Source organism: Sander lucioperca, chromosome 6 (assembly GCF_008315115.2).
Source record: "Sander lucioperca isolate FBNREF2018 chromosome 6, SLUC_FBN_1.2, whole genome shotgun sequence".
In the NCBI taxonomy this organism is placed as follows: Eukaryota; Metazoa; Chordata; class Actinopteri; order Perciformes; family Percidae; genus Sander; species Sander lucioperca.
Window position 1 is genome coordinate 32,873,720 of NC_050178.1, and position 15,000 is coordinate 32,888,719.

The 15,000-nt window shown below is 42.5% G+C and overlaps 1 protein-coding gene across 12 annotated transcripts in view; it reads left to right on the plus strand.

Annotated features, from left to right (window-relative positions):
* Nucleotides 1-15,000, plus strand: part of ppfia4 (PTPRF interacting protein alpha 4) — a 58,956-nt gene that overhangs the window by 23,780 nt on the left and 20,176 nt on the right. Inside the window, exon 1 of one of the 12 annotated variants that reach the window (XM_036002180.1) lies at nucleotides 2,255-2,366. The exons of 9 other annotated variants lie outside the window; for them this stretch is intronic. Coding sequence is in view for 1 of the 3 variants with exons in the window: in XM_031323399.2 (XP_031179259.1) it covers nucleotides 5,816-5,878 (63 nt within the window). In the remaining 2 variants the exon portion in view is untranslated. Of the gene's footprint in view, nucleotides 1-2,254; nucleotides 2,367-5,375; nucleotides 5,879-13,877; nucleotides 13,903-15,000 lie in introns of those variants that run through there. 2 more of the 12 variants (XM_031323399.2, XM_031323405.2) reach the window with 2 other exon arrangements.

A 15,000-nucleotide genomic window follows, 5' to 3' on the forward strand; every position in this document is an offset into this window, starting at 1 on the left:
TCTGCAAAACAGAGCAGCTGGGACGGACTGAGTGCGTGCGTGCGTGCGTGGTCTCTGGAGTGTATGTGTGTTTGCTTGTGTATTTTTTCAGTAAATGAGGCGGTGTGTAGTAGGAGTGTATGTGTATCATACATTGGTTAACCATTGTTGTCATATGTAGACTTGTCTTTTTTATTATGAATAAGAAGGACTTGATTAACATATTTTTTAATGAAGATGTGAAAATAAAATAGATTTACATGGCTAGAACAAGAACAGACTAGTAAGGGCAGCATGGAGAGTTCAGATGGGAATATGGATACAAACAGTGCCTGTTGTTTGCAATGATTATGTGCACTGTGGTAGTAATAGGCTTCCCCCTGGGCTGACCGGGAGATTGAGGAGGACACAGGGAAGGAGAGATGGAGAGAGGTAAGCCGTGCGCTCCGAATAAGTGATGAGGACAGCGGGAGAGAGAGACAGAGCTGACACAGGTGCTTTAGACAGGGTCAGAAGGGAGGAGGTGACTGACAGAGGAGACTGAAAAAAAAGAGCAGAAGAAGGAGGAGGAGCAAGACAACGAGGTGATGAGGAAGGTGGTAATCTAGAAGGACAGATAAATCTTGGCAGAGTGATGACTGTGTCTGCTATCTGGATACCATAGGGAAACAGCAATGTGTCCATACAGATATACAGTTGCAATTTGAGTAGATCTACATTGCTCTGTGTATCCCTCATAATCAAGATGAGCTCTAAATTGGAAGAAATGCAGATATCGTTATCTAGGTCGCTTCAATTTTAACAGTGCGCTCACAGTTTTCACTTTGTGAGCAGCAGCAACAATCTTCTGGACTTTTTTTGCCCTGGGTTTAGCCACTCTGAGCTTGTTGGGGCTGGACACGGATGTATAAAGAGACTCTGCAGACACTACACAGGGCTTAAAATACCTCTTCCTCATCTGCATGTTTTTGTTTTTTTAATAAGTGAAATGATTAGTTAATTAATCAAAAGATAGTCGTTTAATTGTTTGATGCATTTTTAGCCACACTAGCAGTGTGGGATGGCAATGCCAATCTGTCAGGCGGTCGGTCCACCACTTTAGTCCAGACTAAAATATCTACAAACTATTGGAAAGATTTTCATGACATTTTGTACAGACATTAATGGTCCCAAGAATTAGCCTACAAAATGTGATCCCCGAATGGATTGTTATAATTTTGGCAATCCCCTGACTTCCATCATCAGGTAAAGTTTTAGTGCTATAACAAATTTTAGCATGCTAACATGTTAACTAAGAAAGTGAACATGGTAAACATACTTGCATAAAATCAGCATATGAGTATTGTCGCTGTAATTCCAAACATTTGCTGGTTCCAGCTTCTCAAATTAGAAGATTTGGTGCTTTTCTTTGTCTCATATGATAGTAAACCACATATGTTTAAATGTTGTCCTATCAGTCAGACAAATTGAAGGTGTCACTTTGGTTTTTGGGAAGCTGTGATGGACATTTTTCTGATAGTATTCCTGAGACTAGAGATTTGAGTTTAAATTTACGATTTAAATCTTTGCATGTGGTATTTATTTTATTTAAAGAGAGAGAGAGCTTTATTTGTCAATACACAATCCATCCATCCATCCATCCATCTTCTTCCGCTTATCCGTTAACGGGTCGCCGGGGTAGCAGCTCCAGCAGGGGACCCCAAACTTCCCTTTCCCGAGCCACATTAACCAGCTCCGACTGGGGGATCCCGAGGCGTTCCCAGGCCAGGTTGGAGATATAATCCCTCCACCTAGTCCTGGGTCTTCGCCGAGGCCTCCTCCCAGCTGGACGTGCCTGGAACACCTCCCTAGGGAGGCGCCCAGGGGGCATCCTTACCAGATGCCCGAACCACCTCAACTGGCTCCTTTCGATGCGAAGGAGCAGCGGCTCTACTCCGAGCTCCTCACGGATGACTGAGCTTCTCACCCTATCTCTAAGGGAGACGCCAGCCACCCTCCTGAGGAAACCCATTTCGGCCGCTTGTACCCTGGATCTCGTTCTTTCGGTCATGACCCAGCCTTCATGACCATAGGTCAATACACAAGGTACATGTAATTGACAGTTGAAATGTATCTTACGCAAACCCCTATTTTTACACACAGCACACACATGCAACTCAGGGGTAGCGCAGAGTCACCCATGGTTCAGTGCCCTTGGAGCAGTTTGGGGGTTCGGTGCCCTTGGAGCAGTTTGGGGGTTCAGTACCTTGCTCATGGGGCACCTTGGCAGTGCCCAGGAGGAAAACTGGCATTTTTACAGCTGCCATTCCACTCTCCATACTTGGTCCGTATGGGGACTTGAACCGGTGACCGATCCAGTTTCATAAGCCAAGTCCCCACAGATACAGGTGCAAATACATCCTTATCTCAGTCTCAGTTCTCAATCACTGTCACTAAATGCAGTTTTTAGTAAGGTAAGGTAAGGTACTTTTAGTATATTATTTATAGTTATTTTAGTTTATTATTACATTTATGATGCAAAAAAACTAATTAAGCATTTCCAATTTTTTTGTTAAATCTTTGAAAGAAACAATGACCATTTGTGAATGTATTTGTATTGTATGTGATAGTGGAGGTGATGGGATTGGGGGGGTTGCCCTCTGCTCCATGTTATGTTATAATGTAAAATGGCTGCTCTCTGTTGAGGGAAGGTTCAACTGAGATTAGCAACGCTTGAGAAAAATAGGGAAGAGAGAGGATGGAGGGGGGAAAAGATGAGAGAGCAAGCATGGATGAGCTGGAGTGGATAGAGTGTGAAAGAAGTAATCAAGTGTAGTTAGGCAGCAGCAGGAGGAGAGAGACTGAGGTAGCAAGGAGAGAAAGAGAGAGAGAGAGAGAGAGAGAGAGAGAGAGAGAGAGAGAGAGAGAGAGAAACTGTCAGATAGAAAACTTCTGTGACTTCTGCTACAGGAAAGTTCTTTCTGCTCTTTCAAATGTGTCAAGGTTTTGGAGTTTTTGTCAGTACTGCTGATGTGCATGTGCGCTTTGTGGTGTGTTTTGTTTTTATTGTTAGCGTGTTCAGTGATTTTTGAATGTGTTCTTTTGTTTTTGGTCTCTGACAATAAACTCAGGTTCTGCCAAGTCTTTCTCCCACTGATGTCAAGGATAAGAAATGATCACCATACATGAATTCTTACTAGCTTCTGTTGTCACTCTTGTTTTCCTGCTTCACCTTCGTCTTAATCACGGGCCTAACTCTTTGCATGTGCAATTAGTCAAATTCAATTCAAAGCTTCCTTTCTCTTTGCACACCACCAACTACTCTAAAGCTGGTAAACTGGCCTCCTCACGTGCATATTTTGCCTGTTTCTGTGTGAAAATGTACACATGATGACTTTGGTTTGCTACTAATTTGTGTGAGTACCATGTCTTGCCAGTAGGGGTCTCTGTCTCACCATTAACCCAGATGCCAGTAGTGACCGGTGTGTTTGGCTACTCAGTGGATATAACAGCTGAGGTTCGAGCCTGCAGTGAGCTGCTGTCAGTTAGCGGTGGAAGTCACCACAATCACTAAAAGATGTTTTGATGTGTAGGGACTTGTCTGTCTCACTGATTCATCTTCTGCTCTCTATCTCTCTCTCTCTCTCTCTCCTGTGAACACTGTTTCCTTGACAACCACGTGCAAGCAAGAAGACTTTTCTATATTCTTCTACACCCATGCACTACCACTCCCAACGGTTATAATGTTAAATGAGCATTTTTGTATGTTTTTAACTGACTGACGATATGAACTCGTTGACTGGGTGAGCCCAGTGTGTGATGAAGCACAGGAGAATAGAGGGATGAGAATGAATGAATGAATAAAGAGGGGAGAAATGCAGAATGAAATTAATGAGTTGCATCAGTTGTAACTAATAAGACATTGGCGCAACTTAATCGTAGAAACACTCTACTGTAATACACTGTTTGCATCGTGCATGCTGAAACCACGTTTGCTGAGGTGTATGTTTGCAGAATTGGAATCAGAGTCAACTTTATCGGCCAAGTATGTTGTTACAGGGTCAGGTACTGTATGAATAGGCTAATAAGGTACTCTACTTAGAGGTCGGTTAATGTGCATATATTGATAGTATGTGTACTCCAGTTAAAATGATTCAGCGGTATGTTGAAAATGTAACAAAAATCAATATCAAGCTGAACAGATGATCATATAGAATATATGTTATAAAATATCATCTATACCTGATAAAAAGCTTCGTAATAGTAATTTCTCCACATTTCATGTTTTTAGTTGTACATCTAAAGCACAAAACTAATAACAGTTAATGGTGATGGTGTATATGAGAAGCAGTATCAGTAAAATTACAGACAAATGCACTAATCATACTGAAATCATTGTTAAAGGGCACCCTAGTGATTTTACTTTCAAGAAATACATAAAAAAAAGAGTGATCAAAATCAAAGCAAAAGTGGTCGAGATATCCTATTGGCCAAGCTTAAAAAAATTCCCAGGATGCAACTCAAAAGACAACTCCACACAAAAATTGTAATCCAGGTTTTAATTTTTGAGATCTCAGTCCCAGGTTACTGAAGGGACATCACCGGTGTTACTTGATAAGGATTCTCTACAAGCACAGAAGACATTGTAAGAAACTCTTTTGGAATGTTTAGTACTCCCCCTGTCAAGTAAAATGACTATCATGCTATCTGCTTTAGGTGGCAAAAAGGCTCTGGCATCATACATATGTTATAATATTTTGATCAGGAAGATTTGACCTATTAATGAGGAATAACATAACATTTCAATACTCAGTTTTTCATGTCATGGCACCAAAAGAGAAGTTAAGAATCATGAGTCAAATGACATCCATTGCAGTGAAGACACCACTAACAGTATGACGATAAAATATTGTTGATATTCTTTACTGCATAAAAGCACCGGAAGGTGTTTCAGACTCCTGTCAAGTGCATGCACTGTAAAATCCTACTGAGAGAGGAGGGACAAAACAGGCTGCCATTTAAAAATAGAAAGAATCAGCACGCACAATGTCATGCTGGAGGAAAATGGGTCTTTTGAATTTTTGTTGAGTAAGCAGTGACTGGAGTTTTTATTTGAGGAAATAGAGCGTTTAATTTCTTGCTAATTCTTGGCATTAGTTCCAAATGTGACTCAATGCCTTAACTTTTACCTGTGTGTGTGTGTGTGTGTGTGTGTGTGTGTGTGTGTGTGTGTGTGTGTGTGTGTGTGTGTGTGTGTGTGTGTGTGTGTGTGTGTGTGTGTGTAATAGAGAACAGGTGGCCTGAGCCCCCAGCAGTCCTTGTCCAAACCCTGCCTCATCCTTCCTTCATCAGCTGATCACTATGAGCCTCTCTGTTTCCTCCTCCTCCTCTTCCTCCTCCTACCTGCATCCTCATCATTTCTATCTCATTCTTTCTCTTTGATCAAAATCATCCATGTTTACCTGCTCTCTCCCTCTTTTCTCTGCATATCACTGTTTATCCAGCTCCCTACCCTCTCTCTCTCTCTCTCTCTCTCTCTCTCTCTCTCTCTCTCTCTCTCTCTCTCTCTCTCTCTCTCTCTCTCTCTCTCCTTACCCCTCGTCCCTGCTGTCTTTCGTCCCGGCTGCAGTTAGAGCAGGCTGACTAGAGGAGTGCTGTTGTCCCGAGCGGAGGGCATAGGGAGCAGCAGAGGATTCTTATCTAGCCCTGCTACACTTAGTGTCGATCAGGACTCAGAGGAACTAGCCCTCTTTCTTCATCACCCTCTCTTCCCATCACTCCTCATCCTCTCTACCTGTTTCTGTCTCTCTTTTTATGGGGGGTCTGTTTGAGGGATCTGATATGTTTAACCTTCACCATGAACCCAACAGTGAAGATCCACCTTCAGAATGGGACCCACTTTAACACCTACATGTATCAGGTAGGGACTCAGCACCCACACGGTTTGTGGATATTAACGGTGAAGGATTGTTTCCAGCACAAATCGCTCTCTCTGTGGTCTCCACGTGTCCTTGCCTGAGTATTGATTTCAGTGCTGATGACTCTTTTCTAGGACTGAGATATGGCCTTCTCTCCTCCTCTTCCTCCCCCTTTCTCCTTTTCACCACCATGCCTCAATCAGGCTGCAAGCAATGATTAATGCTTCGCAGTGATGCAAATTGCATATTGGTTTAGAAATGTGGGCAAAACCCCCTCCACTAAGGCTTTTCACTGGTCAATGTGGCTAGTTGCATGTTTTTCACCTCCAATTGTCCAAGAAAATAAAAGAGATGAATATCTGTCATGCACTGATGAGGAATTATCTCTTTTTCTGTGGCTGCTGTGCATGCTTGGTTTATCACATTTGCTACAGCATATATGCATGAGACAGACTATGCTGATGCACAACAAAAACTCTTTGTGTATCTCCTTTCATCCGAGCAGAGGATGTATTCCCCTCTCTTCCTTCCTCTATTTCCTTTTCACTCTTTCTGGTGCAGGTTTTGTTTTTCTTTTTTAAAAGGAAAGCGGGATACATGAGTGGATGCTATTCTTGGCTGAGGCCTTCAATGGGCACCGAGAAAGTTATAAAACCTGCAACACCTTTGTTTGCTGAACCATAAGAAAATGATATTTTGAAAAACAGAGAGGGGGAGACACAGTTGATGTGTCAGCTAGGCAGTAAAAATTTTTTTTGCTGGATCAATCAACTTTATGGCCAATAGTCAGGGTATTAAATTACTTTTGATATGCATGTTTTTATAGCATTGGGTTGTTGTTGTCTTTTGTCAGGTTTCGTTTAAAACCCTTAACAAGTGGTTAGAACTCTTCTAAATGTACTTATGCTTGGGCACATAGAAGATTCAGATTCTTTTTTTTTTACTGAGTTGTATTCAAGCTGAGCACATTTGCTGTTGAGCTATCAGCGCTTTAGAAGTGAGTCCAGAGCTGCCATGGCTTCAGTCAGTCCTGGCATTATCCCTAATGTGCTTCACTTAGGCTGATTTGCTCATGACTCTCAAAGATTATGCAGAAGCCTAATTTTACTGCATCTGTCTCTGCCATGAAGAATAATCCAAAACAAATGTGTTTGCTTTTTTTTTTAATTTACTTTCCATGTACTGCAATTTGAAGGGAGAAGCATTTAGAAAAAAAATTCAGTGAGAGTTGTTCCAACACTCAGGGGTGGAGATCTGTCAAGTGCTGCAGTCAGCTGCTTCACTCCCCGGCCTCCAGAGCTGTCACACCATCATGCAGAAGGAATATCTCTCAGCGGCTTTGTGCAGCTTTGTGTTTTAGCGTGTGCACCCGCATGGATGTGCGTCTGCATTCACCTGAGGAGTCTTTCATGGGAAGTTTGCATGCCGCTCTAACACTTCACTTTCCTTAAGAGCTGTTGCCATGGCTACCGCCTCAGTGTGCGGGGCGGCGTCATGGCAACAGATTACTCACTAGCCTACTTGGGGCCAACACCCAGGCAAGGTGTTGTGGTGGTGGGTGGGTGTCACAGTTCCTGTGTGTAAGATTTGGCAGAGGACAGTCAAGTCCACCTTTCGGCTGTTTGCCGCCTCACTCTCTCTGCAGTGGGGATGAGTTACAGATCTGTGACATCTGAGTCTCCCCGGGGACTCACTCATTCTCGAGTCCCTGCATTCATCTTCAGTGTGGCACTCCTAAGTGATTTACCAAGATTTACATCAGAGTTAATTTAGTGTCTTTTGGTGCGCGCAAGTGAGAGGAGCTCAGTCATTCTATACGATCTCTGATGAGGTGTCTCCTTCTTCTTTGCCTCTCCCAGCAGATGATTCTGTAGGTTCTTTAATTTGCACTGTAGAACTTGTACCACATTCATGCAGAATTGTTCAGATAAACACCTTCTATCTTGGTTTCTGGGTCACAATACATTGACAGAGTTCAATCAGTCAGACTTTGCTTAGATACCTGAGTTAAAGTCTAAACTCAGACTTTTTCTGTGTCATTATTGCTGAATGACTGAAGGAAAAGCAAAACTGATTGAGTGTTTTAAGGAACTGCTAGACTGGGTAAACCCAGCCCGATCTGCCGGCGATTTGATTTCGCCCTGCAGCTCAGGCTGGAAACCTGTATGTTTATCTATCCTGCTTCCGTTACAAATTTGCGGGAACCAATCACAAACTAGCTTATCCATCTGGCGTGCTGTTGGCGGGTTTAACACGATGACGATAGAGAAGCGACCAAGCATCTTTTTGTTTACATTCAACAAGCCGGCCACCGAAGCGCAGCACTCCATGGCAGCAACCCGTTGATGCCGCTGTCGCTGCTACATCACCCGGATCGTTGGTCTGATTGGTTGAAGGACTATCCTATTGCGTACAGAGTCATTTGAACTATGGCTGTTGATCACGCCTCTTGTGCAGTAGAAAATACAGAGCAGACGCCCCAGACTAATGTTCAATCCTAAAAGATTGAGCTTGGTCTGATGATAGCCAGACTAAGGAACTGCACTAACTAACACCCACTTCTGTGCTCAAGAAGAAACTGTGAATGTTGAACTCATCTACTCAAGTTCTGCTGTTCTTTCCAAGATGCAAAATACAATCTGATTGCTTGGTGTTGTGCACTTGGGCTGTAAGCATCCTCAGATTATCATAAATGATATTGCGTACCACAACCCTACCCTGTGAATCATTCGATGTGTGAATGAGTCGATAGCCATGTTTACAGTTTACATTTCTTTCCTTCCTTGCTTAGTCACATATTTCCTCTCTTCCTCGCCTTCCACCAACTGCTGCTCACAGAGACGATGTCACTGTCACTGTTCTCGGGCTTTGGCGGACATCAATTTGTATTTGTTTTGGCTTCAGTCTTCAGTCTCCTGTCTTGTTAATCTACCCACACATAGAAGAAGTTGCCATGAAGTTAGAGGCTGTTTGTTGCTCAGTGCATTCATTCTTTTAAAAGGTATGTATCTGTAATCTTCAATACATCCCTGGAGTTGTTTGTAAATAGAGAGGGGTCATGTACAATTCTGTAACCGCCTTTCATCAGTTAGCGTTACTGCTTTCCTGTTTTCCCCAAATGGCCTTCAACAAGCTGCAGAGAACAAATGTAAATGAGTTCTATTCTGCTGAGAGTTATACTGTGAGTGAAGGCAAAGAGAGTAGTTGTGAAAGCAACCATGTGTTAAGAGGAAGAGACTTTTCTAAAGGATGAAATTAAACTTTGTATTCAGAACACAACAGAATGTCTTGTTGCATTGCAGTAAAGTTAGCAACTGGTAAACAACATTTGGTTACACTTTACTCGAAGGTATCTACATAAGAGTGACATGACACTGTCATGAATGTGTCATAAACATTATAAACAAGTCATAAAGGTTTATGACATAACGCTTCTATTAGTAAGTGTCATTCGGTTTTTGTCATGACACGTTATGGTTAGGGTTAGAGTTAGGGTTAGGGTTCATGTGTCATGACTGTGTCATGACAGTGTCATGTGTTCATGACGGTGTCATGTCACTCTTATGTAGATACCTTCAAGTAAAGTGTTACCCAACATTTAGTCAGTGTACAGGGAAAAACAGAAACATATGTTGCAAAACAAAAAGAATGAGCACAGAAAAACTACTACTGTGCAGCAGTGATGGAGTACTCGAGTCCTGGACTCGAGTCTGAGTCGAGTCGCCATTTACTGGGTTTGACTCGACTTGGACGCAATGACTTGGACTTGGATTTTTACTCGAGGATTTATAAAATTGGATTTGAGTATTCATGAAATACGACTCGGAAGATGGATGAAGTTTCTGGCTACGTCTATGTGTAATAGGTAAGTCAAATTTGATATTAGATATTAATATATATAGGGTGCGTAACTCCTGGACTCAGACTTGAGTCTGACTCAAGACGCTATTCTCTGGACTCGTGACTCGACTCAGATTCAAACTCCATTAATGGTGACTCGACTCGGACTCTACTTGGACTCTTCTCTCTTTGATGACTTGGATTCAAACTCGAACACTGGGGACTCGAGACTTGACTCGGACTCGACAGCTGGTGACTTGACTACATCACTTGTTGTTAGTTGTTGTGTGAAAGTGTCCTAATCTCTCACTGATTTGGTTTTCCATTTAAAGGCAACACACTGACACTGAGTTGGTTGCCTCACTCCATGCTTCTCTTTTTTGTACTGATTTTTAGAGCCTCCAGGCTGCAAGAACATTAGGTTAGGGTTAGGCTTCATTTTTTAGCACCGGAGGTTGCCACTTTAGGTTGGACACTGCATGTCTCAGGACTTAAAGTTACAGTATTACAAGTACATCTGTTATGTTAATTGACTAACTAGAAGATTTTTGAGTACATTCTTAAAGATATTGTGCAGTAATGCAGTCGAGGCACAATCAGGAGGATATTCTATCTTTCTTTTTTCTGTTCCATATCTGAGAGGGCTGTCTTATGACAGAGATGATGATCACAGTTTTTTCACGGCACTTTGAATTGGAGAGGGATTCTGTGATTGATACTTAAATGATTATAGTCAGGATGGGCCTTTCACATTGATTGTGTAGTAACTCAGTGTAGTAATTAAAAGAGCTACTTCATTAAGAAGAAGTAATTGTAGATCAAGATCTCAAGAGAGTCCTGATGACAACAGAAGAAATAACAGCGATAAGACATACAAAACACAGCTGTTAATGATGTTTGTATGTGCTTGTGTGTGACTGAAACACAAGCACATACAAAAATCATCAAAACAATTGCAGACATATCTAAAAAAAAATAAAAGTTTAAATTCATGAAGAAGACATACTTTATTGGAGGGACATTTTTACACTCTGTTGATATTACACATTACACACAAGCCCAGAACACACACACACACACACACACACACACACACACACACACACACACACACACACACACAAGCACATGCACAAACAGGACCTATAGATGCATTGATGGAGAGATGTCAGAGTGAGGGGGCTGCCCATTAAATGTGCCCTGAGCAGTTGGGGGTTTGGTGACTTGCTCAAGGGCACCTCAGCAGTGCCCAGGAGGTGAACTGGCACTTCTCCAGCTACAATTCCACATTCCGTACTTGGTGAACTTGAAGCGGTAACCCTCCGGTTCCCAAGCCAAGGTTCTGGATGTCTTCCAAGCTCAGTATTTACTTACTTAGCCAGTCCTGGGATCTGGTCTGACGAGCAGTGGTTTTTAACTTTAAGAAGAGATGTGATATACTGAAGCAGCTTCAGCAGGATACATTTAGAGGAAATAGCATGACAGTGATTTTTCTACTGTGCTGTGTACCATGAATACTGGCCAGTGGGCTGTACTCACAGTCAGTTTCCTCAACCACAGCTGCTTAATGACAAACAGGAAACCAAAAAATTATCATGTCATTTGTGATGACTGCTTAAGCATCTGCCTTTCATGTGCCCACACACACACACACACGCACACACACACGCACGCACGCACGCACACACACACACACACACACACACACACACACACACACACACACACACACACACATTGACGCTTACTGTATATTTACATAAACAGCATCAAAAAGTGCACCAGAAGTATTATTTAAATAAAATGTGGGGTTATGCTGAACGTAAGTGTTCATTCATATTTTTTCTTTCTGACATAGTTCAGATGTGTGGTGTAGGTTATCTCTCTACAGTGCTGACATCTGAGCACATTACACACAGACAGACACACAAAGTACAGGAGGAAAGGATCAGTGCACTCGCAAAACCTTATCATTTTTTCGATGGTATTTTTGTGTGAGTGAGACTTTTTTATCCGACTGCACTCCAATCTCTTCCCCTCTCGCTCTCTCTCTCTCTCTCTCTCTCTCTCTCTCTCTCTCACTCTCTCTCTCTCGCTCTCTCTCTCTCTCTCTCTCTCTCTCTCTCTCTCTCTCTCACACACACACACACACACACACACACACATATTTCTTTTTCCCTTCCTTTAATCCGAACTGCTTAAGGAAGCGAAGGGGAGAAATCCCTTTACAATGTCTGGGCTCAGCAGTGTTTGGTAACCACTTGCTATCTCACATTGTGGTTGGAGGCAAAGGAGCTGCATTCCTCCAGACGCCCAGAACCTTCTCTCTGCTCTATATGATATACTCTCTGACAGATGTCAACATTGTGTTGTCAAAGAGCTGCTGTCTGTATGAAGCTGAATAAACATCCTTGGATTTTTTCATACGGGTTTGGGGGGTTAGGATTGCATAGACAGTGATGTCTTATATTTATATATTTTTTATATGTAACACTGGACTGTTCTGTTATGTACAGTAACACACCTAACAAAGGTGTTATACCTTTATCTATTGTTACTGTAATTATTTGTCAGTGCATGTTTGTCACATTTGTTTTTTGAGTTGAAGCAGTTTGTGGGGAGATGAAGAATGCTCCTGAAAGGCAGAAGGATGAATGGATGAACTAGAGAGTGCGAGAGGTGACCTGTTGAGCCTTTTTGCCATGATTGAAAGAGACAGTGAGCTCCAACATCTGTTGGTGGATTTGGTTTGAGCTCCTGTCTATTGGTGCGCCCCTGTGGAATAAGGGAAAGTAAAATGAACAAGCTGACCCATTTTCCCCCGTTCCTCCCATTGCTCTTTCCCTCTCTTCCCTCTTCAGTCGCTCCCCACACACACACACACACACACACACACACACTCCACTGACTTGTTTTTTGCTTGCATCATGATAGGCAGTGTCAACAATGATTCAGATCACTTTGTGTGAGTTTGTGTGTATAAGAGTGTGTGTTTCTCTCAGGGGGCTTTCACACCTGCCTCATTTAGTTCTGTAGTTCTGTTAGAGCAGGGGTCTTCAACGTGTTTTAGGCCAAGGACCCCTTAGCTGAAAGAGAGATGGACAAGGGACCCACTACGTATTGTATAAAATTGAGTTGCATATTAAACTGTGCCTACAATAACGTGTAGGGTGGCCTAAAGCCTTCAAATGTGCATACCTTCTTCTGATGCATACAATATTAAGCTATTAAAATAATAATTATTGACATATTCATATAAACGCCCTCTGAATTCTGTGATTTACCAGAATGTTTCTTACTGTAGCCTATACAAGGCATATAGGCCTACTTTATCTTGCCATAAAACTGGGATGTTACAGTAATTCATTTCTTATTGTTAGAGATGCTTTTCATGCTTGTACCTGGTTGTCCAATAACACCTGTTGTGGTTACACATGCCTTCTTGATAGAGCCAGACAGGTGTCAGGTTTATTGACAGATGTGTTGCTGTACTAGCATGTAAGGACAGCAAAGTGGAACGTTGCCGATTTCAACTTTAAAGAAGAATTTCTTTGACATGCCCAATGTTTGGGTCATCATCCGTGAGAAACGTGAGAGCAAGAGTGCAGTGTCATGGCTGCAGGGAGCATCAGGACTGCGTGTGTGTGTGTGTGTGTGTGTGTGTGTGTGTGTGAGACAAGCAGAGAGAGCATAAGCCTTTGGGTATTGGTTTGGACTAAAGCCAAGCTTACAGGAAATGCCAACAAAGCACCAAGAGCTGTTCAAACAACATGCACACACACTCAAACAGACTCACACGCATAGAGGCGTACACACACAGATGTACACACTTTATAAACAAACAGCCACCCAATCTCTGCTCCAGTGTGTCAAACCACAGAACATATTAAAAATCAACTTCAAGCATTATCTGTGTGAGTCACTGGCTTTTTCTCTGCCATACACTGTAACGGCAAGACTGTTAGCCTCTCACCTTGTGTAAATCTAATCAATGTCAGACAGAATAACAGAAAATCAGATGGGTTAGGGGATTAAGTATGGGGCTTGGACACCAGGAAGCATCATCGACAAAAGAATTGACTGCTCATATAGCAGCAAGACAGACCTTGAAATTATAGTTGTACAAGAAGGACAAAAACGGGCTGACATTCCACCCATTTTCTTTCGCTGATCTGAAGAGACTTGTGTGAGGATCAGTTTACGCTGCTATGGTTTATCTGAGTGGGACAGAATGTGGAGACATTAAATCCCATACCAGAGCAGGTGAAGCTTATCATTTTCAGCAAAAGAAATCTGACATTGTCAGGATTTGTAAAACTCTTTACAAATGCATTAAATTGCATTTTAAAATCACTTGTTTTTTGCAAAAACTATGCTCTTTAAAGGACTAGTTCACCCCAAAATGAAAAACTGCCAGGTAGAATGCTAATAAGGTTTATTCAACCAAACACACAGGAGGTTAGTGCTGCAGTTCCATCAGAGCCTTCTCCCAAACTATGAAAGTTAATGGAGCCATCTCTTTACAGCTCCAGAAGGGCATAAAATGTCCAGCAAATTTGCAATATATGGTTGTTTGTGGTGCTGCTATCTTGAATAGAGTGGGAGACGGCTGTGATGACACTACATGAAATAACTCACTGCACACTCAACAAACTTGAAGATGTATAGATAATGATTTGTAATGTTGTGGTGAATTAAACCTTTAAATGTTAGGAAGTGTGCCCTTGCTCCATAAGAGAGAAGACACACCAGCCCGATAATTGGGCGTCGGGCCATCTGGCCTGGTCCGTGACTCGAGTCTGTTCGGTGTGTCCCGTGCCGTCGGCCGTCCGAGGAGCCGTCGGCCTTCATTTGGACCGACCCGACATGTTCAGTCGGAGACAGGGCAGTCGGGACTCACTCGGAAACGTGGAGCGAATGAGCCGCTCAAAATCTGACGAAAATCTTTTAAACTGACCTTTGTCAATCTGAAATGAAGACAGATTCAGCAACTGCACGGCCTATTTCTCGCTTAAAATGTTTTCAGAAACACGTTTCGGTGAACTATTTTAGTAAAATATGAGATCGTATTCTGAACAAGCCGCCATGACAGTCTGGCTGTGAATTTCCGGAGAAAAAAGAAACCACGTGACGCGTTCGTCCAATCAGCTGCCGGTTTTCATTTTCTGGGAAATAATCAGACTGTTAATGGAAACAATACAGTCCACTGCTATGGAGACGTATTACGTTTCACGCACGAGCGGAGCGTAAGCTCAAGTCAGCGTCGCCTCAGTGTGTTCTGAGG